This window comes from Pristiophorus japonicus, chromosome 1 (assembly GCF_044704955.1).
Source record: "Pristiophorus japonicus isolate sPriJap1 chromosome 1, sPriJap1.hap1, whole genome shotgun sequence".
Taxonomy (NCBI): domain Eukaryota; kingdom Metazoa; phylum Chordata; class Chondrichthyes; family Pristiophoridae; genus Pristiophorus; species Pristiophorus japonicus.
In genome coordinates this window covers 428,130,312-428,157,969 of record NC_091977.1, presented here as the reverse complement: position 1 = coordinate 428,157,969, position 27,658 = coordinate 428,130,312, and the positions used below count along the sequence as shown (strand labels likewise).

General features: G+C 46.8%; 1 protein-coding gene across 2 annotated transcripts in view; it reads right to left on the bottom strand.

Annotated features, from left to right (window-relative positions):
- prkdc (protein kinase, DNA-activated, catalytic subunit) overlaps positions 1-27,658 on the bottom strand; it is a 364,122-nt gene that overhangs the window by 328,628 nt on the left and 7,836 nt on the right. For both annotated transcript variants that reach the window (XM_070892539.1, XM_070892550.1), the window contains exons 2-8: positions 20,424-20,500; positions 19,818-19,910; positions 11,188-11,262; positions 7,702-7,801; positions 6,732-6,844; positions 4,121-4,220; positions 3,965-4,020 (exon numbers count right to left, since the gene is read on the bottom strand). In XM_070892539.1, the coding sequence (XP_070748640.1) occupies positions 3,965-4,020; positions 4,121-4,220; positions 6,732-6,844; positions 7,702-7,801; positions 11,188-11,262; positions 19,818-19,910; positions 20,424-20,500 (614 nt within the window). The remainder of the gene's footprint in view (positions 1-3,964; positions 4,021-4,120; positions 4,221-6,731; positions 6,845-7,701; positions 7,802-11,187; positions 11,263-19,817; positions 19,911-20,423; positions 20,501-27,658) is intronic.

The window sequence follows — 27,658 nt, the reverse complement described above, 5'->3', positions numbered from 1 at the left end:
AATTCCATAGATTTATGACCCTCAGAGAAGAAATTCCTCCTCATCTCAGTTCTAAATGGGCGATCCCTTATTCTGAAACTATGCCCCCTAGTTCTAGATTCCCCCACGAGTGGAAACACCTTCTCTGAATCTACCTTGTTGAGCCCCCTCAATATCTTATATGTTTCAATATAATCACCCCTCATTTTTCTAAACTCCAATGAGTATAGGCCAAACCTGCTCAACCTTTCTTCAGAAGTCAATCCCTTCATCTCAGGAATCAACCTGGTAAACCTTCTTTGAACTGCCTTCAATGCAAGTATATCCCTCCTTAAATAAGAAAACCAAAACTATACGCAGCACTCTCGGTGTGGTCTCACCAATACCCTGTACAGTTGTAGCTGGACTTCCCTGCTTTTATACTCCACCCCCCCTTGCAATAAAGGCCAACATTCCATTTGACTTCCTGATTACTTGCTGTACCTGCATACTCACTTTCTGTCTTTCATGCACAAGGACCCCCCCCCCCAGGTCCCTCTGTACTGCAGCATTTTGTAATCCGTCTTCATTTCAATAATAAATTGCTTTTTTATTTTCGCTGCCAAAGTGGATAACCTCACACATTCCCACATTATACTCCATCTGCCAAATGTTTGCCCACTCACTTAGCCTGTCTATATCCCTTTGCAAATTCTTTGTGTCCTCCTCACAATTTGCTTTCCCACCCATCCTTCTATCATCACCAAACTTGGTTACATTACACTGAGTGCCTTCATCCAAGTCATTAATATAGATTGTAAATAATTGAGGCCCCAGCACCAATCCCTGTGGCACCCCACTAGTCACCATTTGCCAACCGGAAAAATGACCCATTTATCCCGCTCTCTGTTTTCTGTTAGTTAGCCAATCCTCTATCCATGCTAATTATATTACCTCCAACCCTGTGAGCTCTTATCTTGTGCAGTAACCTTTTATGTGGCATCTTATCGAATGCCTTCTGGAAACCCAAGTACACCACATCCACTGGTTCCCCCTTATCCACCCTGCTCGTTACATTCTCAAAGAACTGCAGCAAATTTGTCAAACATGATTTCCCTTTCATAAAACCATGCTGACTCTGCTTGACTGCATTATGATTTTCCAAATATCCTGCTACTGCTTTCTTAATAATGGACTCCAGCATTTTCCCAATGACAGATGTTAGGCTAACTGGTCTATAGTTTGCTGTTTTCTGTCTGCCTCCTTTTTAAAATAGAGGCGTTACATTTCCAGTTTTTCAATTCACTGGGACCTCTCCAGTCTCCAGGGAATTTTGGTAGATTACAACCAATGTATCCATTATCTCTGCAGCCACTTCTTTTAAAACCCTAGGATGCAGGCCATCAGCTCCAGGGGACTTGTCCACCTTTAGTCTCAATATTTTACCGAGTACTTTTTCTTTAGTGATTGTTTTAAGTTCCCCCCTCACTATAGCCTCTTGACTATTTATTATTGGGGTGTTTTTAGTGTCTTCTACGGTGAAGACCAATACAAAATATTTGTTCAAAGTCTCTGCCAGTTCCCTGTTTCCCATTATTAATTCCCCAGTCTCATCTTCTAAGGGACCAACGTTTACTTTAGCTACCCTCTTCCTTTTTATATACCTGTAGAAGCTCTTATTATCTGTTTTTATATTTCTTGTTAGTTTACACTCATAATCCATCTTCTCTCTCTTTATGTATTCTTAGTCATCCTTTGCTGTTTTTTAAAATTTTCCCCAGTCCACTGGCCTCTCACTAATCTTGGCCACATTGTATGCCATTGTTTTCAATTTGATACCATCCTTTACTTCGTTAGTCACGGATGGTTCTCCCTCCTCTTACAGTCTTTCCTTCTCACTGGAATATATTTTTGTTGAGAGTTATGAAATATCTCCATAAATGTCTGCCACTCCTCATCAACTGTCTTACACTTTAATCTATTTTGCCAGTCCATTTGAGGCAACTCTGCCTTCATACCTTTGTAATTGCCTTTATTTAAGATCAGGACACTGGTTTGAGACCCAACTTTCTCACCCTCCAACTGAATTTGAAATTCTACAATGCTATGATCACTCTTTCCTAGAGGATCCTTTACAATTAAATCATTTATTAATCCTGTCTCATTACACAGTACTAGACCTAAGATAGCATTACCCCTGGTTGGTTCCACAACGTACTGTTCAAGGAAACCATCCCAGATACACTCTATGAACTCTTCCTCAAGGCTATCTTGGCCAATTTGATTTATCTAATCAATATAATGAGAGCGCGGTGATCTCTCCATTATTTCTCCTGCTTAATAGAACATCCCATCCTATGTTGTTATTGACTGGTGGCACAAGGCAGCCCATTTTTTCTACTGCTGAGATCCAGATGACCATGAGCATATACCGAGTTATTTCCCTAACAAAGACCCCATTTTATGTGAGCAGGTTGTTAGCCGGACCAGGGAGAACTGGCTCGATGCAACATGGGCTTGCCATTCCACTCCCATCAGATACAACTACAATCCAAGCTAGATATCAACCCAGTATTCAGATGCTGGAGCTCTGGTCTCCTGCTTCCTGGAGCAACAATGGAGAGGTCACCGTGCTCTCATCAAACGCAGGTAACCCTGCTCGATCTCAGCCCGGTACTCTGTGACTGCAACTCTCATCTCAACTCGCTAGGACTGTTTGGAGTGGGGCTCAAACCCATAACCTTCTGACTCACTCCAACTGGTAACAGTAACTTAGGTGGCATTATGTTTTACCAAGCCAATGCTAATTTTAGCATTCACCTTTTCCTTGCATCAAAACCATCAGTAGCTTAGCAAAACCACCAATATCTGTACGCCTTTTGCTTATTACTACCATCAGATCTGATATCATATGCCATTCTTTAAGCTGTAGGCAAAACTAATTACAGTAGACAGAATCTTTAAGCAGAGAGAACACAATTAAAATTATAAAATCAATATCCTGAATAACCATTCAAGAGGTATTGCAAATCTGGGATAGCCAAATCCCAACATTGATGAGTCCACAGTAATCAAATTAAGGCAAGTGTGCAAGATTAAGTGCTCTCAAATACTTTTTCATTGCATGAACTTGAATTGTAAATTATTTTTGCCTTTAAAAAGAAAAATTGTTGGTTGTTGGATTGATACAAAAAGAGAAACATGACAGTAAAAACAACAAATGTTTTGGACCATATTACACCACAACATTTCATGTCAAATCTCACTGTTTTTTCTCTATATATTTTTATACAATAGATTACCTTGGATCGTGTACCAGTCCCCAACCTGGTCTTACATCAATTATCAGTAAATGTACCAGAGCAGTGTGGGTTGATTCAGCCTTTCATTTTCCTCCCCCACCCCCCTCTAGTAAACAACCTGGATGAGATCAGGAACTCACTCCATCAGGAAACAAGAGTGGAAAACGTGGCATAACACGAGTACGAACATAGGGTACTCCCTTCATTTTCGAGTAAGTATTCCCCATTGGTTTCTGGGTAAGAATCATGGATTACTTTTAAACCTTGACTACTTAAAACAAAAACATTAATATTTTCAAAACTCTAACTAAACTTCTCAAAAAACTGTTGCATGCTTGAGATGCAACATCTTGATGAATAATGAAAATTAAATTATCCTTCTGACACACAAAGCTGAACACAATTTTATTTTATCCATCAGTGAAATGGTATACAACTGTCCATACTGTGTTTCAAACGCGTAGTTGAAAAAAAAGTACTATCTTCAGATGTCAGCTGCTGTAAATTATGGTCTCCAATTAATGTCACACCACCACCACTATATCTCCTAAATTTCAAATTATGGGTCAAATTATGTCTGAATCGATGTTGATATTTCTGCTCCAAGATTTGTCAATTCCCCAAGGCAACATTTAACCTTTTATCAGTTATCTTTCCAGTTGAGACATTTTTCTACACACAGTGTCCACTAATTTAGAACTAACCTGCAGATTTATGGCTTTCACTGCATAGTCAAAAATATCCCTTGATGTCCTTGGATCTAAAAAGTACACAGGGTATTTGGAAATTGTTATTTTTTTTCACATGGCTGGAGTGCATTAAGCATTTATATGTCAATATAATTTAAGAAAGAAACTCACCTTCCTCTACAGATTTAGTGAAGTTTACCATAAGTGCCATTAACCCTCTAAGGCATCCCGCTACCACTAGAAGTTTCGGCTCTCTTGTTGCAGAGGTCATCTGAGGAATTAGAAATTGTAAACACATTTATAAAGAATGGCTTAACAACTTTACAACAAAAAAGGAACCAAGAACATTTTTCCCAATGAGCTGCTTTTTTGAAACACTTGTTTACCAGAATACTGCCACAATTCCTTTCACTTTAGCAGCAGATTGACTGTGAACTACATATCACTCCTGTCCTCATAAAACAATGGGGTGAAGTTTCAGGCCGTGCCTAGAACGGCGCAGCCCCAACCTGGACGCCCGTTTTTCGCGCCTAAAAGTGCGTCAGAAAAATACCTCCAGATTCTCCGGCTCCCTGCAGGTCCCTGGTAGCTCGGCGCGGCGCGCACACAGCAGCGGGAGGCAGAGCCACAGAGTCGCGCAGATTCTACAATTTAAATAAGAAAACGTCGTGCCGGCAGCCTTGCGCGTGCGCGTTGGAGCGCGCGTGCAGTAGCCCATAAACATTGGCACTCGGCCATTTTTAAAGGGACTTAAAGAAAAGTGTTCATTTGTCTGTTGAATCCATGAAAAGGCTTGGAATTGAATTTTGGTGATTTTTTGGGTGTCTGAAGGAGTGCTTTTAGCAGCACTGTTGAAGAAATCACCTGCTGAAATCAGTGAATGCTGCTTGCTGTGTCTTCGGCTGCTGTCGAGCCACTGACGCCTCCCCTATCCCGTGGCCTCAGCCTCAGCTTCCCTCGCAGCTCGAAGGCTGCTTGCTTGCTGTGTCTTCGGCTGCCGTCGAGCCACTGACGCCTCCCCTATCCCGTGGCCGAATGGCCTCAGCTTCCCTCGCAGCTCGAAGGCTGCTTGCTGTGTCTTCGGCTGCCGTCGAGCCACTGACGCCTCCCCTATCCCGTGGCCGAATGGCCTCAACCTCCCTCGCAGCTCGAAGGCTGCTGCTTGCTGTGTCTTCGGCTGCCGTCGAGCCACTGACGCCTCCCCTATCCCGTGGCCGAATGGCCTCAGCTTCCCTCGCAGCTCGAAGGCTGCTTGCTGTGTCTTCGGCTGCCGTCGAGCCACTGACGCCGCCCCTGTCTCCGACATGGAAGGAAGGCCTGCCTGAAGCACCGCAGCTCGAAGGCTGCCTGCTGCCGTTGTTGGGCTGCTGTCGAGTCACTGACGCCGCCCCTGTCTCCTACATAGAAGGCCTGCCTGAAGCACCACAGTTCAAAGGCTGCTGCTGCTTCACACAGGTAGGAATAGTCAATATTTTGTCTTTGCTTTGTTTATAATTTTTTATTCAGGATGGCTCTTTATTTGTATAAGTAAGACTGTTGAATGCTTGTAGAATTTAATTACTTCCCTTCCCCACCCCCCTCGTTTCCTACGCCTGATTTGTAAAGTGTCGGCAAGGTTTTTCTGAGCGAACAAAAATCTGCACTTACTACATTCTAAGTTAGTTTGGAGTAAGTTTTCACTCCTAAATTTTCAAAACAGGTGTAAGTGGCCGGACACGCCCCCCCTTTGAAAAAAAAAATCTGTTCCAAACTGAAACTGTTCTAACTGACTAGAACTGGAGCAAACTAAATGCCGAAAATTGCAATTTCTAAGATACTCCATTCTAAACCAGTTGCTCCAAAAAAAAATAGGAGCCGAAACTTGACCCCATAGTATCCACCAACTTACCTTGGGCTAAACTATGGGAGCTTAGCAATAAATTGAAAAAAGTGAGCAAACATATCACTTTCAACATTTGTTTTTCTATAAGATAACCAACAAAAAGGCAATTTCCGAACAGCACCAAGAAAGAACAGATGGCAAAGATAGCCACAGAACAAATTACCACAGACCACTTTCACCCACTTGTTTTTATAGTTGAGAAATTTAGGTTAAGGACCAATGTCTATTGTACAGAACACCACCAAATCTGATGCCAAACCTGGGTTATTAAAAAGTCTTAAAATTGTAAAAGGAAAGATTGAAGGAAGTAAGGGGTTTCAGTTTTGAAGCCATTAGAAAGAACAAGGGAATGATGTGATTTGTCTTCCATAATGAGGATGCAAGAAGAGGGATGCCATTGTATTTGGAGCTTAGGAGACACAGGAGATTTAATCCTATTGGACAGAATGGAAAAAAACCTGAAAGCATGCAGCTTGTCCACCCTCTTGGACGGAGAATGGTTTTGGTGTATTCAAGATTTTAAAAGGTATAGGCAAGATAAATGTCGATATTAATATAGTCGCAGATCCTACAAGAGAGGACAGCATCAAACATAGAAGAGGAAGGGTGAAATGCTTGTTTAGATTTAACTAGATTATGTGAATGTATGGAATGGAATGAACTGGCAAGGGAGTGAGTTGGCAAGGGAGTGTTCAATAAGTACCTGGAGGAAGAAAAATGAAAGAGGAATTTGAAACTTCCTAAATATTGGGACCAGTCAGATGGACTGCAATGGTCTTTTCCAGTTCTGTAAATTCTTATATCTGGTGCGAAGACTTAGAGAGGTTAAACAATAAACTAAGCAATGGTTGAAAACAAAATCTTACATAAAACAACAAAAGGGGAGGATTTCATTCTCACCTGTGCTTTTAACTCACTTAAGTAAGCACGAAAGAGTTTTTCTGAATTATCCAGCATCTCAGTAGGCTGTACTTCTGCTAAAACCCCCAACAGCTCATATACCTTCTCCAACACTATAAAGACAAGTCATTTAAAATAAATATTAATGCAACTGCATAAATGTTTTATATAAATAACGTGATTATTGGGTATCTTAAACAGTATTAAGGAGGTGGGTGCTAGATTAAGTAAACAGATAAAGTACCTACACCCACTCAAGACCAAAGAGATTGCTGTTCCATCAAATCTTGCTCATCAAAGTGAGGGATGTTTTAGTGCTGGAATAGAAGCCTTTCCAATGCATCACTATCATTTTTTTCTATTTCCCATGTCAAACACTCCATTCCCTCTCGGAGTAACATTGCTAGTCTGACAGCAATAAACATTCCTAAATCAACTACGGCACTGATGAATTACAACACGGACCTCAACTACATTATATGCATTAACAAAACCTCTGCACGCCCCTCCACCTTCCCCCCTCCGCCACTGCACTGGCATATCCTTTCCCCACAGTCTGTATTTATTGCTCTTTAAGGGGAAGACTTGATAATTTCTTGACAGGAGCAGTAAGAACTGTTATGAACATACATCACTGAGTGCCAGTTACACAGCATTCCACCTTGCAGTGCAGAGACCTAGAGGGGTGGTTTCCACTGTTTAATGACAGAAACGGGCACTAAAACTGTCAGAATACCAGAGATAAGCTGAAACTGCTACATTTTGGGTTTTTTCCAAAACTCTGTTTTCTTAAAATATAATGAACATAAACTGCCATAAAACATTATTTTTTTTTAAATCTGTTGTTTCTTGCTAAAGCCTTGTTAGCGTAATTATTCACAGTTTAAGAAAAACAGTAAATGGATCAGAAATGTGTTACCTTTTGTGCTTCACAGGAAAAATGTTTAAAAAGCAACAAAAACAAACTCACCTGTGTCTGGAAGTTTGCTCTTCTGTGCCAATTCCCCATAGAATTTGTTGAACATTTCTCCAATTTTAAATTCTTGAAGACAGGTTTTACTGCGCAACAGCTGAAATTTCATCAGAATGTTATTTCACCTTTTTTTATAAATAAAAATAGCAAATTACACTACATGCTTCAGTTGTTACAAGTGCTACATTTATATTTCACATTAGCTTTTGGCATTATTAGACTTACCTTAGAAAACAAAATTACAAGCCACTTCAATAGCACAGCATGATCATAATTGCTGAAAATGGTGGCCTTGCTGGGTCCGTACAAAGTGCGTGCAGACCTGGCAAGACATTGCAAAAGCCGGTTTTCGTGGCGCTGAAAACCGGCTCTTCCGATCTGTCAAGATTTCTCTAGACAGATCTTCCTCATCCCCGGGAGGACATTCGCGTGGGAGAGATTGGACTATTTGCCCAACTTATGCCAAGCGAATGTCCTTCAAACTTTTACGCCTGGCAAAAGCAGGCGTATAGCTTACTTTTGCCAGCATAAGAGTTTTAAAACATATAGGAGCCGATTTTCAGCAAGGCCTCCACCGAGGTACCAGACGGTACTTTGGACAGGATATTCAGGGAGAAGGTCCCTTGAAGGTCGGCGGCGGCGAATGGAAGACGTACGCCGCCAATCTGGGCGGCAGCGGACGGGAGGTCGCATTCTCGGCGGCAGAGGCGCTTGCTGCCCAAGTGCCACCGAGGATGGAGTCGGGCCCAAGGAGGGTCGAAAACCTGAAAAAGAAACAATAGCAAAAAATTTTAAAAGTATCCCAAGATCTTCAGGGGACCCCATACAGGTAAGTCGCTGTTGAAAAAAAAGTATTAAAATGTTCACTTACCTTTTTTTCAGGTTCTTCACACTCACCGTCGGGGACAGACCAGCCTCCAGCCAGGAGACCACCTCCGTTCTGCTGCCGAGTCCCACCAACTCCTGCCCACAGGAATCTGGGAGCTCGGCAGGCAGGAGGTCAGTTCCCGGCGGCTCTCCCCTCCCACCCGCTCCAGGCCATGCCAAAAGTGGCACTGGGCGGATCTTCAGGAGGAAGGTCAGCGGCAGTGGTTGGCAGCAGGCGGTGAGGTGCTGAAAATCAGCCCCATAAAAATTTAATTTAATCATACTTTTTTTATGTTAAAAACCCTATTCACTAAGGCAAGTTTATTTTAAACCCAATTAAATTACATGAAAAAAATATTTTTTTTTCTAAAACATTTAATTAACTTTAATTAATTAATTATAAATGTGAGGTGTTTTTTTTTTATTTATTATGTTGTGTTTCTTGTTTTAGGGGGTTAATCTCATTGATAGTAATGGGAACTCCTGAAAACAAAGTTCCATTATTATCAATGAGAATACTACCTAGTGATTGGTGGTCCAGGCCCATGTGACTCCAGCATTTTCAAACGTACAGGGAAGTAATCTCCCCGTACGCTGCGCATCGAATAAAGGCATCCGACCGGAATCGAAGGCGCCTCCGTGACCACCAGGTACTTTCACAAAACATTTTCAGGTCGGAGATGTTCGTCCGAAGGAAGCCTCCGACCGCAATTTCCCCTTGAATGTCTTTGCACTGGAGCTGAATGACAAATCTCACACTCAAAACACATTGGGCTAAAAATTGAGGCCTCGCCGGGTGCGTACGAAGTGCACACGCGTCCGAAGAGGCCTCACAAATGCCGGTTCTTGGCGCACGACGCGCATACGCCGAGAACCGGCTTTTGCGATATCGCACGCATTCCCGCAGGAAGGACATCTGTGGGGCAAAGATTGGGCTATTTGCCAAACTCTTGCCTAGCCAATGTCCTTCGAACGCTTATGCCTGGTAAAAACAGGCGTAGAGCCTACTTTTACTAGCATAAGAGTTTTAAAATGTAGAAAAATTAAATTTAATCACTCATTTTTATGGTAAAAACCCTGTTCATTAAGGCAAGTTTATTTTAACCCTATTAAAACACATTAAAAAACATTTTTTTAAATATTTTTTTCTCTGAAACATTTAGTTTCAATTAATTTTAAATATGTGAAGTGTATTTTTAATTTATTGTGTTGTTTCTTGTTTTAGGGGAGTATTCGCATTGATAATGGGAGCTTGTACAAACAGAGCTCCCATTATTATTGGGAATACTACATAGTATTGGTGGTCCAGGCCCACGTGATTCCAAGATACGAATACGTATCTGGACGACATGTTCCCGTACGCTGCACATTCCGACCAGAATCCTACATTCCTCCGGGACCACCAGGTATTCTCATTGAAAAATTTTGGGTCGGAGGCATTCATCCGAAGCCTACGAACACAACTTTTCCTCAATACCAGTAGAGTATTTCTCACCTCATGTTATGTGACAGATATTTAACACTGGAAATACTTGTCATAGCACCACCTACAGGTGTGACAAGTACTACAGGTAATTGCTTGCACTTTTAAAATGAGTTTTTCCACTGATGAAGCCTGACATAGCTTTTACGGCATTTTGAGATGGACTATTACAGGCCACTCAACATCTTTAATATATAATAAGTATATTTATTTTTAACTAATGTATTCAATTTCCAAGTTTAAGATATGCTTTCCTTGCTTGTTTTTCCTGGTCTTCCAGTGTCCATTTTACAGGTGGAATCTATATTAATAAAAATGAACCTCAGAGCATGTTTTAAAACATCAAAAAGCACAAGCATCTTACCATGTTTCAAACTGCTTCACAGAAAATTATTTTGAAGTGCAATCACTGTGCTTATGTTGGTAAATGTGACAGCCACTTTTCCCTCCTTTTAGTTTTACACTCCTCAAGATGAAGGATGTTAGTGCTAATGAATGGAATAAATTTTCATTTCAGGCATCCGGCGTCGGCATTAAAAATGCTCCAAGATCAGACACAGTAAAGCCAAATACAAGGTAAAGCTCTCTCTACTCAGCTCGATCAGGTACACAAACTACAATGAGATGACTGAGAAGTTGAAGTGGGATTGTTCAAGGGGAGAATATGAGCTAGGAAATGGGAAGAACTCCCTGCTCTTCTCTGAATACTGCCATGGGAAATTTACTGCACAACTAAAATTGGCAGACAAGGCTTCGATTTAACATTTTATCGAAAAGGCGGCACCGCCAACAATGTAGCATTCCCTGAGTACTGCAATGAAGTGTCAGCCTAGATTATGTGCTCAAACCTTAGAGTGGGAATTGAATGTACAACCTACTGACCCAGAAGCAAGAGCCATCAACTTAACCAAACTAGAAAATTACTAGAAAATAAATGATCTCGCCCTCAACATACCGAGGAGAGATAATGCATATGTAGCTCGCAAAGGATTAACATTCATTCCTTAATTGTAATCCATAAATACTTCTTTAAAATCATCTATTTTTTTTAAAAAACAGTGACTGCATTTCAAGATAATTAATTGCCTGTGAAACATTCCCACACTGAATACAACAAAGCAAAAAGATCTTACCACAAGAAGGAGGTCTAAGGCAGCAACCTTACATTTTGCGGCCCTTTCTTTGGTGAACACCACAAGACACATGCCCTAAAAAAATAAAGGTATTATACATACATATTGTTCTCTTTCACAGAATCAGATTTTGTCATAATAACCCAGTAAATGTATTCAAGAATATGGCTACAGCTCAAAACTTCATTCCAGTTTTCCCCATGATAAAGAAATTTCAAGAGTAAGTCTGTATGATATCCAGTATTTTTTACCACATGAAAAATGCAGTTATTGCTCATTCCCTCACCAACATTAAGGAGTCAATTACATTTTGTTATCTAAACTCTACCTCACTATCATGCTTCAAACAATGGGTAAAATAATCTAGTACTAATTCCTCTTCCCTGCCACCTCTATCCTCACCTCCAACAAGTTTTTTTTTCTTCGTTCCTGGGATGTGGGCGTCGCTGGCAATGTCAGCTTTTATTGCCCATCAGTAATTGCCCTTGAGAAGGTGGTGGTGAGCCGTCTTCTTGAACCGCTGCAGTCCATTTGGTGAAGGTTCTCCCATAGTGCTGTTAGGGAGGGAGTTCCAGAATTTTGGCCCAACGACAATGAAGGAAAGCCGATATATTTCCAAGTCGGGATGGTGTGTGACTTGGAGGGGAACTTGGAGGTGATGGTGTTCCTATGCACCTGCTGCCCTTGTCCTTCTAGGTGGTAGAGGTTGCAGGTTTGTGAGGTGCTGCCGAAAAAGGCATGGCGAGTTGCTGCAGTGCATCTTATAGATGGTACACACTGCAACCCATGGTACGCCAGTGATAGAGGGAGCGGATGGGGTGCCAATCAAGCAGGCTGCTTTGTCCTATATGGTGTCGAGCTTCTTCAGTGTTGTTGGAGCTGCACTCATCCAGGCAAGTGGAAAGTATTCCATCACAGTCCTGACCTGTGCCTTGTAGATGGTGGGAAGGCTTTGGGGAGTCAGGGGGCGAGACACTCACCACAGAATACCCAGCCTCTGACCTGCTATTGTTGCCACTGTATTTATGTGGTGATCCAGTTAAGTTTCTGATCAATGGTGACCCCGAGGTGGGGGAATTCGGCGATGGTAATGTCGTTTAATGTCATGGGGCGGTTGTTAAGACTCTTGCTTGTTGGAGATTGTCATTGCCCGTCACTTGTGTTCCTTACCATTTATCAGTCATGTCATTCAGGTCTTGCTGCATGTGGGCACAGACTGCTCCATTATCCGAGGAGTTACAAGTGGAACTGAACACTGCAATCGCCAACGAGCATCCCCACTTCTGACATTATGATGGAGGGATGGTCATTGATGAAGCAGCTGAAGATGGATGGGCCTAGGACACTTCTTTGAGGAACTCCTGCAGCGATGTCCTGGGACTGAGATGATTGACCAACAACCACAACTAATATGTCCTTACTATATAGTACAAATGCACACGAGGCCCATACTTTAGAGAAGGTCACTCTGTGACCAGTAACCTTTATTAGCCAGCACTGAAGTGAAGTTGGTGGGTGGAGCTTCCCCTTTTATACCTGAAAGTCCAGGTTAGGAATGTCTCCCACAAGTTCACCACCTAGTGGTCAATGTTCTCACGGTGTACAACTTAGGTCAGTTTATACATGGATTACAATGACAGTTGAATACATGACATCACCTCCCCCCCAAAGTCTTATTGGGATCACAGGTTAAGTCTCTCTGGTGGTTTACGCTCCCTTGTAGAGCGCCTGAGTTGGGGCTCCGGTTGTTGGGCGCTGACCTGAGTGTCTGCTGTTTGCGGTGCCTCAGGCCTGTCTGGACTGCCCACAGTGACTGAGCTCTCCTCCCTTTGGTTCCGGTGTTCGGTCACCTGTGGTGGAGTGAACTCAACATCGTGTTCTTCCTCTGTTTCTTCTATGGGGTTGCTGAACTTCGTTTTTGTTTGATCCACGTGTTTGCGGCAAATTTGTCCACTGGTAAGTTTAACTATCAGAATCCTATTTCCCTCTTTAGCAATCACAGTGCCTGCGAGCCATTTGGGCCCTGCAGCGTAGTTGAGGACAAAGACAGGGTCATTGACATCAATACATTGCGCCCTCGCATTCCCGTCGTGGTAGTCATATTGTGATCGGTGCCTGCTCTCAACAATTTCTTTCATGGTGGGTGTATAAGGGATAACCTGGTTTTGAGCATCCTTTTCATTAGCAGCTCTGCGGGTGGAACCCCTGTGAGTGAGTGTGGTCGGGATCTATCGGCCAACAGGAGGCTTGATAAGCGGCTTTGTAGGGAACCCCCTTGGATTCTGAGCATCCCCTGTTTGATTATCTGCATGTTCGTTCCACCTGGCCATTTGAGGCCGGCTTGAATGGTGCCGTTCTGACATGGTTGATATCATTTCCTGCCATGAAGTCCTGGAATTCAATGCTTATAAAGCACGGGCCATTGTCGCTGACCAAGATGTCTGGTAGGCCATGGGCGGCGAACATTGTCCGTAGACTTTCTACCGTGGCAGAGGATGTGCTTGAATTTAAAATGTCATACTCGATCCATTTGGAGTAGGCGTCTACTACAACCAAAAACATTTTTCCTATGAAAGGACCTCCGTAGTCCACATGGATGAGTGACCATGGCTTGGCGGGCCAGGACCAGGGGCTAAGGGGGGCTTCCATGGGCGCATTGCCCAGCTGGGCACACGTGTTGCACCTGCGAACACAAAGTTCCTGGACTGCATCTATCCCTGGCCACTAAACGTGTGACCTGGCAATTGCCTTCATCATGACAATGCCCGGGTGCTCATTGTGGAGTTCTGGGGCATGACTACTTGGTTTCCCCATAGTAGGCAATGGGCCTGAATCGAGAGTTCATGCTTGCGCCTGTGAAATGGTTTAAATTCCTCAGGACATGCCCCGTATGTGGCTGCCCAGTCCCCATTCAGGACACATTTCTTGACTAGAGACAGGAGCAGGTTTCGATTTGTCCAGACTTTGATCTGACGGGCTGTCACGGGTGAGCCTTCGCTTTCAAAAGCTTGAACAGCCATGACCATCTCAGCAGCATGCTCGGTTGCCCCCTCGGTGGTGGCTAGTGGGAGCCTGCTGAGTGTATTGGCACAGTTTTCAGTGCCTGGTCTGTGCCGAATTGTATAGTCATAGGCGGCTAACGTGAGTGCCCACCTCTGTATGCGGGCCGACACATTTGCATTTATGGCCTTGTTGTCAGCCAAAAGGGACGTTAAGGGTTTGTGATCTGTCTCCAGCTCAAATTTCCTGCCAAACAGGTACTGGTGCATTTTTTTTACTGCATATACACATGCTAGCGCATCCTTTTCTACCATCCCGTAGTCCCTTTCTGCCTGGGACAGACTTCTGGAGGCATAAGCTACCAGCTGTAACTGACCCTTAGTATTAACAGGATGCAACACACACCCCATAGGGTGACACATTGCACGTTAAAACAAGTTTCTTACATGGGTCATATAGTGTTAACAGATTGTTGGAACATAACAAATTGTGTGCTCTATCAAAAGCTCATTTCTGGCTGTCCCCCCAGACCCATTCGCGACCTTTGCGTAGGAGCACGTATAGCGGCTCTAACAGCGTGCTCAATTTGGGAAGAAAGTTACCAAAATAGTTCAGGAGCCCCAGGAACGAACGCAGCTCTGTCGCGTTACGGCGTCTGGGTGCTCTCTGGATCGCTTCCGTTTTGGACGCAGTGGGTCTGATCGCGTCTGCTGCTACCCTCCTCCCCAGGAATTCTACCTCTGGAGCAAAGAAGACGCACTTCGCCTTTTTCAGTCGCAGCCCTACCCGGTCCAGTCTGCGTAGCACCTCCTCCAGGTTGTGGAGGTGTTCTTCAATATCGCAACCCGTGATGAGGTTGTCGTCTTGATAAACCACCGTCCTTGGAAACGACTTGAGGAGGTTTTCCATATTTCGCTGAAAGATCGCGGCGGCCGAATGAATCCCGAACGGATATCTGTTATACTCAAACAACCCTTTGTGTGTCGTGATGGTGGTCAGCTTCTTCGACTCACTCGCCAGCTCCTGGGTCATGCAAGTTGAGGTCAGGTCCAATTTTGAAAAAAGTTTGACATCGGATTGCGTCACAAAGAGGACCTCCACTCTCGATAGCGGGTACTGGTCTTGGAGTGACACCTGATTGATGGTGGCCTTGTAATCACCACATATCCTGACCGACCCACCCGCCTTGAGCACCGGCACAATTGACTCGCCCAGTCACTGAATTCGACTGGCGAGGTGATGCCTTCCCTCAGCAGGCGGTCCAATTCGCATTCGATATTTTCCCGCATCACATACGGCACCGCTCTGGCGTTGTGGTGTACTGGCCTGGCGTCCGGGTTTATGTGAATCACTACCTTGGTCTCCATGAAAGTGCCAATGCCGGGTTGAAATAGTGAGTCAAATTTGTCCAGGACCTGTGAGCATGATATTCGCTCCACAGAAGAAATTGCATTGACATTGCCCCATTTCCAGTTCATGACAGCAAGCCAACTCCTCCCCAGCAGTGCGGGACCGTCCCCCGGGACAATCCAGAGTGGCAACCTGTTCTCTGAATCTTTGTGGGTCACAACTACCGTGGCGCTGCCTAGCACCAGAATTATCTCCTTTGTGTATGTCCGTAGCTGTGCGTGAATCGGCACTAATTTTGGCCTCTTGGCCTTGGATGCCCACAACTTGTCGAACTGTTTGATACTCATCAGGGACTAGCTGGGCCCCGTGTCAAGCTCCATTAATACCGGGATGCCACTGAGGAGCACTTTCATCATATCGGTGGCGTCCTGGTGTATGAACTGTATATGTGCTCCACATGAACTCGCTGAACTTCAGCTTCCAGCGATTTCCCCCAGTGTCCATTTGGCCTCGTAGGGCTGACATCGGGCCCGTCCTCCTCGTACATCAACCTGGCTGCAGGCTTCCTGCACATACACGCCAAGTGATCACTGACGTTGCAGTTTCTGCAGGTATATTGTTGATACCTGCAAGCTCTGGCTCTGTGTTTGCCTCCACACCTCCAACATGAGCCGTTGTTGGAAACAAAAGCTCCATTACCAGTCGATCGTCTCTGACTGTCTCTGTAACTGGCCTCAAGCGCACCATTGACAGGTGTTGATGGGCCCATTACTGGCCGCATTGTCCCTTGCGATGCCATGAATCGCCGTTCAGCTAGCTATTGTCTCTGTTGAATTCCCCCTTTGGGTTCGACTATATGCTCGGGCATGTCCGATTGCCCCTGTCTGCCTGGAGAACTGTGTGCCGCGTTAACAATGTTGACTCCCTGTCCATTTGCTGCATTTAAACCAAGATTTTTGTCAAACATCATTCTGGTCTCTTCCTCCCCTGAGATGAATGTCTGGGCCATCAAAGCCACCGTTTCCAAGGTCAAGTCTTTGGTCTCAATCAGTTTCCTGAAAACCCCAGCGTGCCCAATGCCCTCAATAAAAAAATCTTGCAGCATCTTCGCTCTGCACGCATCTGGGAACTTACATAGGCTCGCCAGTCGCCGGAGGTCTGCCACGAAGTCTGGAACGCTTTGCCCTTCTCGCCGCCGGTGCGTGTAAAACTGGTGTTTCGCCATGTGCATGCTGCTCGCTGGTTTAAAGTGTTCCCCAATCAACTTACTGAGCTCATCAAAAGTCTTGTCCACCGGCTTCTCTGGCACTAGAAGGTCCTTCATCAGGGAGTACGTCCTGGATTCACAAACCGTCAGGAGATGAGCCCTGCGTTTGTCGGCCGAATCCTGTCCCAGCCATTCCTTAGTGACAAAACTTTGCTGTAGCCTCTCAATAAAATCGTTCCAATCATCACCAACACAGTACCTCTCATCTGTGCTGTTAGTTGCCATGCTCGCGTGGTTTAAATCCCAGTTTCTCGTCGCCAATATGTCCTTGCTATACAATACAAATGCATACGAGGCCCATACTTGAGAGAAGGTCACTCTGTGACCAGTAACCTTTATTAGCCAGCACTGAAGTGAAGAAGGTGGGTGGAGCTTCCCCTTTTATACCTGAAAGTCCAGGTTAAGAGTGTCTCCCACAGTTCACCACCTCGTGGTCAGTGTTCTCATGGTGTACAACTTAGGTCAGTTTATACATGGGTTACAATGACAGTTGAATACATGACAACAACCATCTTCCTTTATGCTAGGTATGACTCCAGCCAGTGGAGAGTTTTCCCCGATTCCCATTGACATCAATTTTACTAGGGCTCCTTGATGCCACAATTGATAGCTGTGTCAATGACACATTCCATGACTTTGATGATGATTGAGAGTAGACTGATGGGGCGGTAACTGGCAGGATTAGATTTGTCTAGCTTTTTGTGGACAGGACACATCTGGGTAGTTTTCCACACATTGTCCGGTAGATGCCAGTTTTGTAGCTGTACTGGAACAGTTTGGCTAGAGGTGCGGCGAGTTCTGGAGCACAAGTCTTCAGCACGACAGCGGGATGTTGTCAGGGCCCATAGCCTTTGCTGTATCTAGTGCGCTCAGCCGTTTCTTGATATCACGTAGTGTGAATCAAATTGGCTGAAGGCTGGCTTCTGTGATGGTCAGGACCTCAGGAGGAGGCAGAGATGGATCATCCACTCGATATTTCTGGCTGAAGATGGTTGCAAATACTTCAGCCTTGTCTTTTGCACTCGCGCGCTGGACTCCACCGTCATTGAGGATGGGAATATTCATGGAAGCTCCTCCTCCTGTTAGTTGTTAAATTGTCCACCAGCTTTCACAACTGGATGTGGCAGGACTGCAGAGCTTTGACCTGATCCATTGGTTGTGAGATTGTTTAGCTCTGTCTATATCATGCTGCTTCCACGGTTTAGCATGCAGGTAGTTGCAGTTTCCCAAGTTGGTACCTCATTTTTACATCCATAGGTACATCTGGGACTGCTTTTGGCATGCTCTTCTGCTCTCCTCATTGAACCAGGGTTAATCTCCTGGCTTGATGGTAATGGTAGAGTGAGGGATATGCCGGGCTATGAGGTTACAGATTGAGGTGGAATACAATTATGCTGCTGCTGATGGCCCACATCGCCTCATGGATGCCCAGTTTTGAGCTGCTAGATCTGTTCTGAATCTATCTCATTTAGCATGGTGGTAGTGCCACACAACACTGAGGGTGCCCGCAGTGTGAAGACGGGACTTCGTCACCACAAGGACTGATCACTGCTACCATGAGACTTCATGGGGTCCAGAGTCAACGTTGAGAACTCCAAGGTCCACTCTCTCCTGACTGTATACCATTGTGCTGCCACCTCTGATGGCTCTGTCTGTCCCCTGGATAGGACATGCCCAGAGATGGTGATGGAGGAGTCTGGGACATTGGCTGTAAGGTATGATTCTGTGAGTATAACTATGTTCGGCTGTTGCTTGACTCATCTGTGGGACAGCTCTCCCAAATTTGGCACAAATCCCCAGATGTTAGGGAGGAGGACAACTTTACAGGGTCAACAGGGCTGAGTGCGTCGCTGTCGTGTCCGAAGCTGGTGCCGAGGTTGATGCCGCGTGGTCCATCTGATTTTATTATTGTTTTTTGTAGCGGTTTGGTACAACTGAGTGGCTTGCTAGGCCATTTCAGAGGGCAGTTAAGAGTCAACCACATTGCTGTGAGTCACTTTTTGGCCAGAACAGGTAAGGATGGCAGATTTCCTTTCCCTAAAAGGACATTGGTGAACCAGATACTAGCTTTTTTATTCCAGATTTATTTAATTAACAGAATTTAAATTTCACAGCTGCCGTGGTAGGATTTGAACTCACGTCTCTGGATCATTAGTCTGGATTTCTAGTCCCGTAACATAGCCACTATGCTACCATACCTGGCAAGGCACTCACTGACTTCTTTGTCACCGAGACAGAGACCATCTCTTCAGATGTACAGTAAAGTTACCATTGCATTATTCGGAGAAGAGCCTCTGAAAATTGCCATAGGAACTTCATCGTACAACTAAATAGATACCTCTGCTGTTTCCCCTCCTGCCCCTTTGCCCACTAAGCCAAACATCCCCTGCAACTCCCTCTACCCTAGCCAGGGGTCACATTGCCCTCTAAAAACAGCAAGACAGGAAGAAATAAATTCAAGAAGAAACATGAAACATTGACATTCTGCTTTAGTGCAGAGGGGATATATGAGCCAACCATATATTCCTGAAATTCCTGTAATTTACAAAATCTAATTATCGAGGAAACAGTGCTTTGATCCAATTCAAAATCTGTAATTTCACAGATACAAATTTCCAGAACTACGAAATGTCAGGCACTTCACAATCAACTAAATTGATGCTTCCCATGTCAGAAGTGAGCCATTCCTACAGGTGGCCTGGTATGTTGATGCATTTACACATTAACACCAGGTAGTATGTCATGACTTTGCCTCACAATTCACCAGAAGGTCACACTTTGTGCAGTAAAATGTCATTTATTAGCCTTAAGGTCATCGGTACACTCTAAACCCTTACAGTTACACCATGGAGCTCTCCCGCAGCAAATTCCCACATCATGAAAATAAGGGGTGCTTGACCAGGAGAGTGAATCCTAGCTGAGCTGAAGGCTTTCTTTCTCTAAGCAGGCTGTTGATCAGAAGTGAGTGTATTTGCTCAGGTTTATTTAGAAATTAAAACACAAAATCCCTTACCTTGATTTCACAGGCATAAGGTCCAACTGCCTCTTTAATCTTTTCAACAAATGCCGTAATTAACTTTAAAACTTCTTCTCTGCAGTCCCGAAACTGGAAATCAAAATATGACATTTTCTAGTAAATATATTACATAATAAAGCTTCAAAACACAAGCAGCTGTTGTGGTGTCAGCCTTGGCTCAGTGGTAGAATGCTCACTTCTGAGTCAGAAGACTGTGGGTTCAAGTCTCACTCCAGAGACTTGAGCACAAAATCTAGGCAGACACTGCAGTACTTAGGGAGTGCTGCACTTGCAGCTGTGTCATTTTTTTGGATGAGACATTAAACCAAACTAAACCCCGTCTGCTTTCTCAGGTGGACGCAAAACATCCCGTGGCACTATTTTGAAGTGCAGTGGTGTCCTGACCAATATTTACTCCTCATCACTAAAACAGATTATCTGGTCATTGTCACTTTGCTGTTTGCGGGACCCTGCTGTGCACAAATTGGCTGCCGCATTTCCTACAGTGGCTATACTTCAAAAGTACTTCATTTACTGTGAAAACAGCCTGCGGTCGTGAAAGAAGCTATATAAATGCAAGTCTTTCTTTGATGGAGAACTCACATCTTCATTGCTGAGTGATTTTCGAAGGAAGATCAATAACCCTTCATCCTTGGAGAACACCAATGAGCTGTGAAGAGCTGCAGATAAACAATAGAAATGTGATAATGAAATAACGCAAGAAACAAAATTTAGGCCACTAAGGGCCAACACAAAACAATTAAATGAATTTGAAAAATTGGAACAAATTATTGGAGAAAAATATAATAGCAATAGGGGGGTACTTATTGCAATTTTATCTGATTAAAAAAATCAATCAAGTTGCCCAATACAATTTACTCACTATTGTAACAGCGAGTTAGATTAAGATTCTTCTTAAATCCTATCAGTGCAGCTATAGATAGGTCAGCCAGGCATAGTAACGAACCATAGTTGCATCTAGCATCACGAGTCTTTTGTAGTCATGTTTGTGGGGTAGCAAATGTTCACTTTTCTTTAGTCACCTTTAATTGCCCCAGTCTATATATAAGAGTCTCATAACCAAGACCTGCTCCCAGCTATTTGTTGAAAGTTTCTTTGAACCAGCCATTGCCTGAAACACAACAGCAACCAAGGACAACAGGCGAAACCTCAGGGAGCGTTGTGAAAAGAAAAACTCAATGGAATAGGGATCAAACCTGCTGTCACTTCAAAGCCCCGCCACACTCCTACCTACATGCATCATATCAACATTTCTCGCATTCTCCATTTTTGTTTCACTTGAAGAACTAGGAATATAAACTGGCTGTTGGATCACTCACTATTTCAAATGAATGTAACGAGTTTACTGAACATGACATTACTGCAGAAAAAGCCAGATGCCACAAATGCACATCCAACCTAAACCAATAGCCTCTGTCATGCAATGAAATAACACAAGTTAGAACCCATAATTCCCTACAGATTGAATTTCTGACTTCAGACAGAGTGAGAGGAATATACTGAGTGACTTGGAGACTTTCCCAGCAGAAAAGAGGGGAAATCAGCATCATGTAATACCACTCTCGCAGCTCCCAGTGGCCTGTTGCCAAGCAAAATAGGCATGAGACAGGTGGGAGCAAACATAAGTGTCCATTTATATGATCCTTTAATGAAGTAAACCTCCCAGGGTGCTTCACAAACGAGAAATTGAACCTGACAGTAGTAAAGATGATCAAATACATGTCAAAAAGATGGGTTTTGAAGAGGTTTTAAAAAGCAGAAGTAGCAAGGTGGAGGCATTTAGGGAGTGGATTCAAGAAGGTAGGAGTGACACTGCTGTAACCCTAATCCTAACCCTAAGGGGGGCGGGGAAAGAGGGGGGGCGGGGAAAGAGGAGAGGGAGGGAGGGGGGAGAGGTGAGGAGAGGAGAGGAGAGGGAGGGAGGGAGGGAGAGAGGGGAGGGAGGGAGGAGAGGAGAGGAGATGAGATCGAGAGAGATGAGATCGAGAGAGAGGAGAGGAGAGGAGAGGAGAGGAGAGGAGAGGAGAGGAGAGGAGAGGAGAGGAGAGGAGAGGAGAGGAGAGGAGAGGAGAGGAGAGGAGAGGAGGAGAGGGAGGAGTGGGAGGGAGGGGAGGGAGGGAAGGGGAGGGAGGGAAGGGGAGGGAGGGAAGGGGAGGGAGGGAAGGGGAGGGAGGGAAGGGGAGGGAGGGAAGGGGAGGGAGGGAAGGGGAGGGAGGGAAGGGGAGGGAGGGAAGGGGAGGGAGGGAAGGGGAGGGAGGGAAGGGGAGGGAGGGAAGGGGAGGGAGGGAAGGGGAGGGAGGGAAGGGGAGGGAGGGAAGGGGAGGGAGGGAAGGGGAGGGAGGGAAGGGGAGGGAGGGAAGGGGAGGGAGGGAAGGGGAGGGAGGGAAGGGGAGGGAGGGAAGGGGAGGGAGGGAAGGGGAGGGAGGGAAGGGGTGGGAGGGAAGGGGAGGGAGGGAAGGGGAGGGAGGGAAGGGGAGGGAGGGAAGGGGAGGGAGGGAAGGGGAGGGAGGGAAGGGGAGGGAGGGAAGGGGAGGGAGGGAAGGGGAGGAAGGGAAGGGGAGGAAGGGAAGGGGAGGAAGGGAAGGGGAGGAAGGGAAGGGGAGGAAGGGAAGGGGAGGAAGGGAAGGGGAGGAAGGGAAGGGGAGGAAGGGAAGGGGAGGAAGGGAAGGGGAGGAAGGGAAGGGGAGGAAGGGAAGGGGAGGAAGGGAAGGGGAGGAAGGGAAGGGGAGGAAGGGAAGGGGAGGAAGGGAAGGGGAGGAAGGGAAGGGGAGGAAGGGAAGGGGAGGAAGGGAAGGGGAGGAAGGGAAGGGGAGGAAGGGAAGGGGAGGAAGGGAAGGGGAGGAAGGGAAGGGGAGGGAGGGAGGGAGGAAAGGGAGGGAGGGCAGGGAGGAAAGGGAGGGAGGGAGAGAGGAGAGGGTGGGAGGAGAGAGGAGAGGGTGGGAGGTTGAGAGGAGAGGGAGGGAGGAGAGGAGAGGGAGAGAGGAGAGGAGAGGGAGAGAGGAGAGGAGAGGGAGAGAGGAGAGGGAGGGAGAGAGGAGAGGGAGGGAGAGAGGAGAGGGAGGGAGAGAGGAGAGGGAGGGAGAGAGGAGAGGGAGGGAGAGAGGAGAGGGAGGGAGAGAGGAGAGGGAGGGAGAGAGGAGAGGGAGGGAGAGAGGAGAGGGAGGGAGAGAGGAGAGGGAGGGAGAGAGGAGAGGGGGGGAGAGAGGAGAGGGAGGGAGAGAGGAGAGGGAGGGAGAGAGGAGAGGGAGGGAGAGAGGAGAGGGAGGGAGAGAGGAGAGGAGGGAGAGAGGAGAGGGAGGGAGAGAGGAGAGGGAGGGAGAGAGGAGAGGGAGGGAGAGAGGAGAGGGAGGGAGAGAGGAGAGGGAGGGAGAGAGGAGAGGGAGGGAGAGAGGAGAGGGAGGGAGAGAGGAGAGGGAGGGAGAGAGGAGAGGGAGGGAGAGAGGAGAGGGAGGGAGAGAGGAGAGGGAGGGGAGAGAGGAGAGGGAGGGAGAGAGGAGAGGGAGGGAGAGAGGAGAGGGAGGGAGAGAGGAGAGGGAGGGAGAGAGGAGAGGGAGGGAGAGAGGAGAGGGAGGGAGAGAGGAGAGGGAGGGAGAGAGGAGAGGGAGGGAGAGAGGAGAGGGAGGGAGAGAGGAGAGGGAGGGAGAGAGGAGAGGGAGGGAGAGAGGAGAGGGAGGGAGAGAGGAGAGGGAGGGAGAGAGGAGAGGGAGGGAGAGAGGAGGGAGGGAGAGAGGAGAGGAGGGAGAGAGGAGAGGAGGGAGAGAGGAGAGGGAGGGAGAGAGGAGAGGGAGGGAGAGAGGAGAGGGAGGGAGAGAGGAGGGAGGGAGAGAGGAGAGGGAGGGAGAGAGGAGAGGGAGGGAGAGAGGAGAGGGAGGGAGAGAGGAGAGGGAGGGAGAGAGGAGAGGGAGGGAGAGAGGAGAGGGAGGGAGAGAGGAGAGGGAGGGAGAGAGGAGAGGGTGGGAGAGAGGAGAGGGTGGGAGAGAGGAGAGGGTGGGAGAGAGGAGAGGGTGGGAGAGAGGAGAGGGTGGGAGAGAGGAGAGGGTGGGAGAGAGGAGAGGGTGGGAGAGAGGAGAGGGTGGGAGAGAGGAGAGGGTGGGAGAGAGGAGAGGGTGGGAGAGAGGAGAGGGTGGGAGAGAGGAGAGGGTGGGAGAGAGGAGAGGGTGGGAGAGAGGAGAGGGTGGGAGAGAGGAGAGGGTGGGAGAGAGGAGAGGGTGGGAGAGAGGAGAGGGTGGGAGAGAGGAGAGGGTGGGAGAGAGGAGAGGGTGGGAGAGAGGAGAGGGTGGGAGAGAGGAGAGGGTGGGAGAGAGGAGAGGGTGGGAGAGAGGAGAGGGTGGGAGAGAGGAGAGGGTGGGAGAGAGGAGAGGGTGGGAGAGAGGAGAGGGTGGGAGAGAGGAGAGGGTGGGAGAGAGGAGAGGGTGGGAGAGAGGAGAGGGTGGGAGAGAGGAGAGGGTGGGAGAGAGGAGAGGGTGGGAGAGAGGAGAGGGTGGGAGAGAGGAGAGGGTGGGAGAGAGGAGAGGGTGGGAGAGAGGAGAGGGTGGGAGAGAGGAGAGGGTGGGAGAGAGGAGAGGGTGGGAGAGAGGAGAGGGTGGGAGAGAGGAGAGGGTGGGAGAGAGGAGAGGGTGGGAGAGAGGAGAGGGTGGGAGAGAGGAGAGGGTGGGAGAGAGGAGAGGGTGGGAGAGAGGAGAGGGTGGGAGAGAGGAGAGGGTGGGAGAGAGGAGAGGGTGGGAGAGAGGAGAGGGTGGGAGAGAGGAGAGGGTGGGAGAGAGGAGAGGGTGGGAGAGAGGAGAGGGTGGGAGAGAGGAGAGGGTGGGAGAGAGGAGAGGGTGGGAGAGAGGAGAGGGTGGGAGAGAGGAGAGGGTGGGAGAGAGGAGAGGGTGGGAGAGAGGAGAGGGTGGGAGAGAGGAGAGGGTGGGAGAGAGGAGAGGGTGGGAGAGAGGAGAGGGTGGGAGAGAGGAGAGGGTGGGAGAGAGGAGAGGGTGGGAGAGAGGAGAGGGTGGGAGAGAGGAGAGGGAGCGAGGAGAGGGAGGGAGTGAGGAGAGGGAGGGAGGGAGAGAGGAAGGGAGAGAGGAGAGGGAGGGCGGGTGAGAGGAGAGGGAGAGAGGAGAGGGAGAGAGAGGAGAGATAGAGGAGATGGAGGGAGGGAGGGTGGGGAGGAAGAAGGGGGGGGGGGGGCGGCTGAACGGACCCGGCCAATGAAAAGAAACCGGGCCGAAGACTTCGTGTGGGACCCGCCTCCAGCAAGATGCCGGGCGGATAGGCCCCGCCGAAGACGTGAAGAGGGAGCGGACCGGAGTTGAGGGGCAGAGCCAGAGCGGAGCAGGAGCTGGGGGAGGGCAGCGGAGCGGGAGCTGGGTGGGGGGGAGGGCGGCGGGAGAGAGCCAGAGGGAGCGTGAGCTGAACAGGGGGGTCCACAGCCAGAGCTGAAGAGGAGGGAGGTGCATTCCGATTTTCATCGCCCCAGTGAGCCCTTTCGACCAGGGCTAGGGGCGGCGTGCTTCGGGCCCCTCCCACAGTTTCGAGCTACTGCACATGTGCACACATTGTAGCACGCATGTGCAGAGGTCCCAGCACTGTTTCCAGCGCAGGGACCTGGCTCCGCCTCCCACAGCTTGTGCTGCGCCACGCCGAGGGCCTGGATCGACCCGAGGGAGTGGAGAACACCGAGGTAAATTTTCGGCGCGAGTTTGAGCGTGGAAATCAGGTGTGGCTCGCGAGGCTGTGCCGTTCTAGGCGCGGCCCGAAACTTGACCCCATTGTTATTGAGCAATATAAGGTAGGGTAATTCAGTGGTCAAGATTTGAGTGGGGAAGGGACCAAGGAACAAAAAACTGAGTCTCACAATAAGCATGGCGGTGGAAGATGTAAATTCGTGATATGGAGTCTGGGTTGGGATGAATGAAACACATGTGTGGAAGAGGAACAGTCAGTGGCTGAGGCAGCCATGTGGATCATTTCCATCTTTGTGATGAAGTCTAAAAGCACCTCGCACTGTGTGTTGGAGACCAGGATTGAGAGGTGTGATGGGAAGTTTTGGAGGAGGCAGTTGGTCTTTCAGTCTGGGATGACTGTTATCCTCGAGGATAACCTTGAAGTGGAAGTTGGCTGTGGAAAGGGAGATGTGGTATTGGTTGAGATTGTCAAAACAGAGCGAACGGCCAGTTGTGAGTCAGGTACATTCAAGCCTGTAACTTCCAGGCATGAGAGCAGAGATGAAAACTGCACTAGCAGAACAGAGAGGGTCGGACTGTGAGAACCTCTGTGTGGACAAGGTCAGCAAAATCAGAATCAGGGAGTTGTGGAGTAGGTAGACAATGGCAGCAGTATCAAAATAACAGTGCCAGAGAAAGGGTCCTTGAGGTTACAGAATGTACTGGCCAGTAAGCTAGGTTTGGGGAGCATTGTGGGTAAGTGGAGGGCATAAAGACAATGTTTGTTGATGGTCTTGTGAATGATCTAATAACTAGATAAGATTAAATCACATTTTAAAAGCACTGTGGGCACAATAAACTATTACCTGTACTATTGTTATAATCCTTTATTTCAAGAATTGAAATAAAAGTTTTCAAATCATAACTCCTTTTCTTTCCAGATTGCCCCCCCACCCCACTCCACTGGAATTAGTTACATTCCACTATTTAGCCTTCAAAACCACAGATTACCTACTTCAGATGAGAGGGGATCTCACAGAAACATATAAGATTCTGACGGAACTGGACAGGTTGGATGCAGGAAGAATGTTCGCGATGTTGGGGAAGTCCAGAACCAGGGGACACAGTCTTAGGATAAGGGGTAGGCCATTTAGGACTGAGATGAGGAGAAACTTCTTCACTGAGAGAGTGAACCCATGCTTAAGAGACACTTGGATTAAAAACAGTATCCTAGTGTTGTAAGCATGTTATCAATCCAGCAGCACTTTAGTGTGTGACCCGCCCGCCCCATTCTCAAGTTATAATATGGTCTTAACTGGATTTTATTTATATTTCTTTGTCTATGGAATTCCCTGCCGCAGAGATTTGTTGATGCCAGTTCATTGGATATATTCAAGAGGGAGTTATATATGTCCCTTACGGCTAAGGGGATCAAGGGGTATGGAGAGAAAGCAGGAAAGGGGTACTGAAGGAATGATCAGCCATGATCTTACTGAATGGCGGTGAAGGCTCGAAGGACCGAATGGCCTACTCCTGCACCTATTTTCTATGTTTCTATGTTTCAAAGCCCCCACAAATGTCATCCTGAGCCAAATGCCATTAGGAAAATGAAAGTAGATCAGGAACACACCTTTGATTTTCCATCTACACTTTGTGGAGGTGTCTGGTTTCCACTTGGCACCTCTCTACCTCTGCAGTTGAGATCAAGATTGCCCAACATGATGGTGCTAGAAAACTGTACATCTGTTAACATAGAATTGCAACATGGAAACAGGCTATTAGGGCTAACCAATCCATATCAGTGTTTAAGTTCCACATGCTCTTTCACATAGCATGTGTGAAATAATTTTGTAGGGTAGGATTAAAGAAATGCACAAAACCACTTGCAATTTCTTAATCTTTGAAAAAATGTTTCAAAATGTTTATTATTTTGGTGTTGCAATCCCATTCAAGTCTGGGTTAACGTACAAGAACACCAAACAATTCAAGGTTACTAAAACAACTTATTCATATGGCCCTGGCCCAACAGACTCATGAGGATGAGGTATGAAAAACTACCTCTCCACTTGTGATATATCGTCTACTCCTCTTAATTCAAAACTGCTTGATTCAAGTTTTTAGTACCAAGTTCCTTATTTACTGCTATTTATGTTACTTAATTCACTTGGTAAT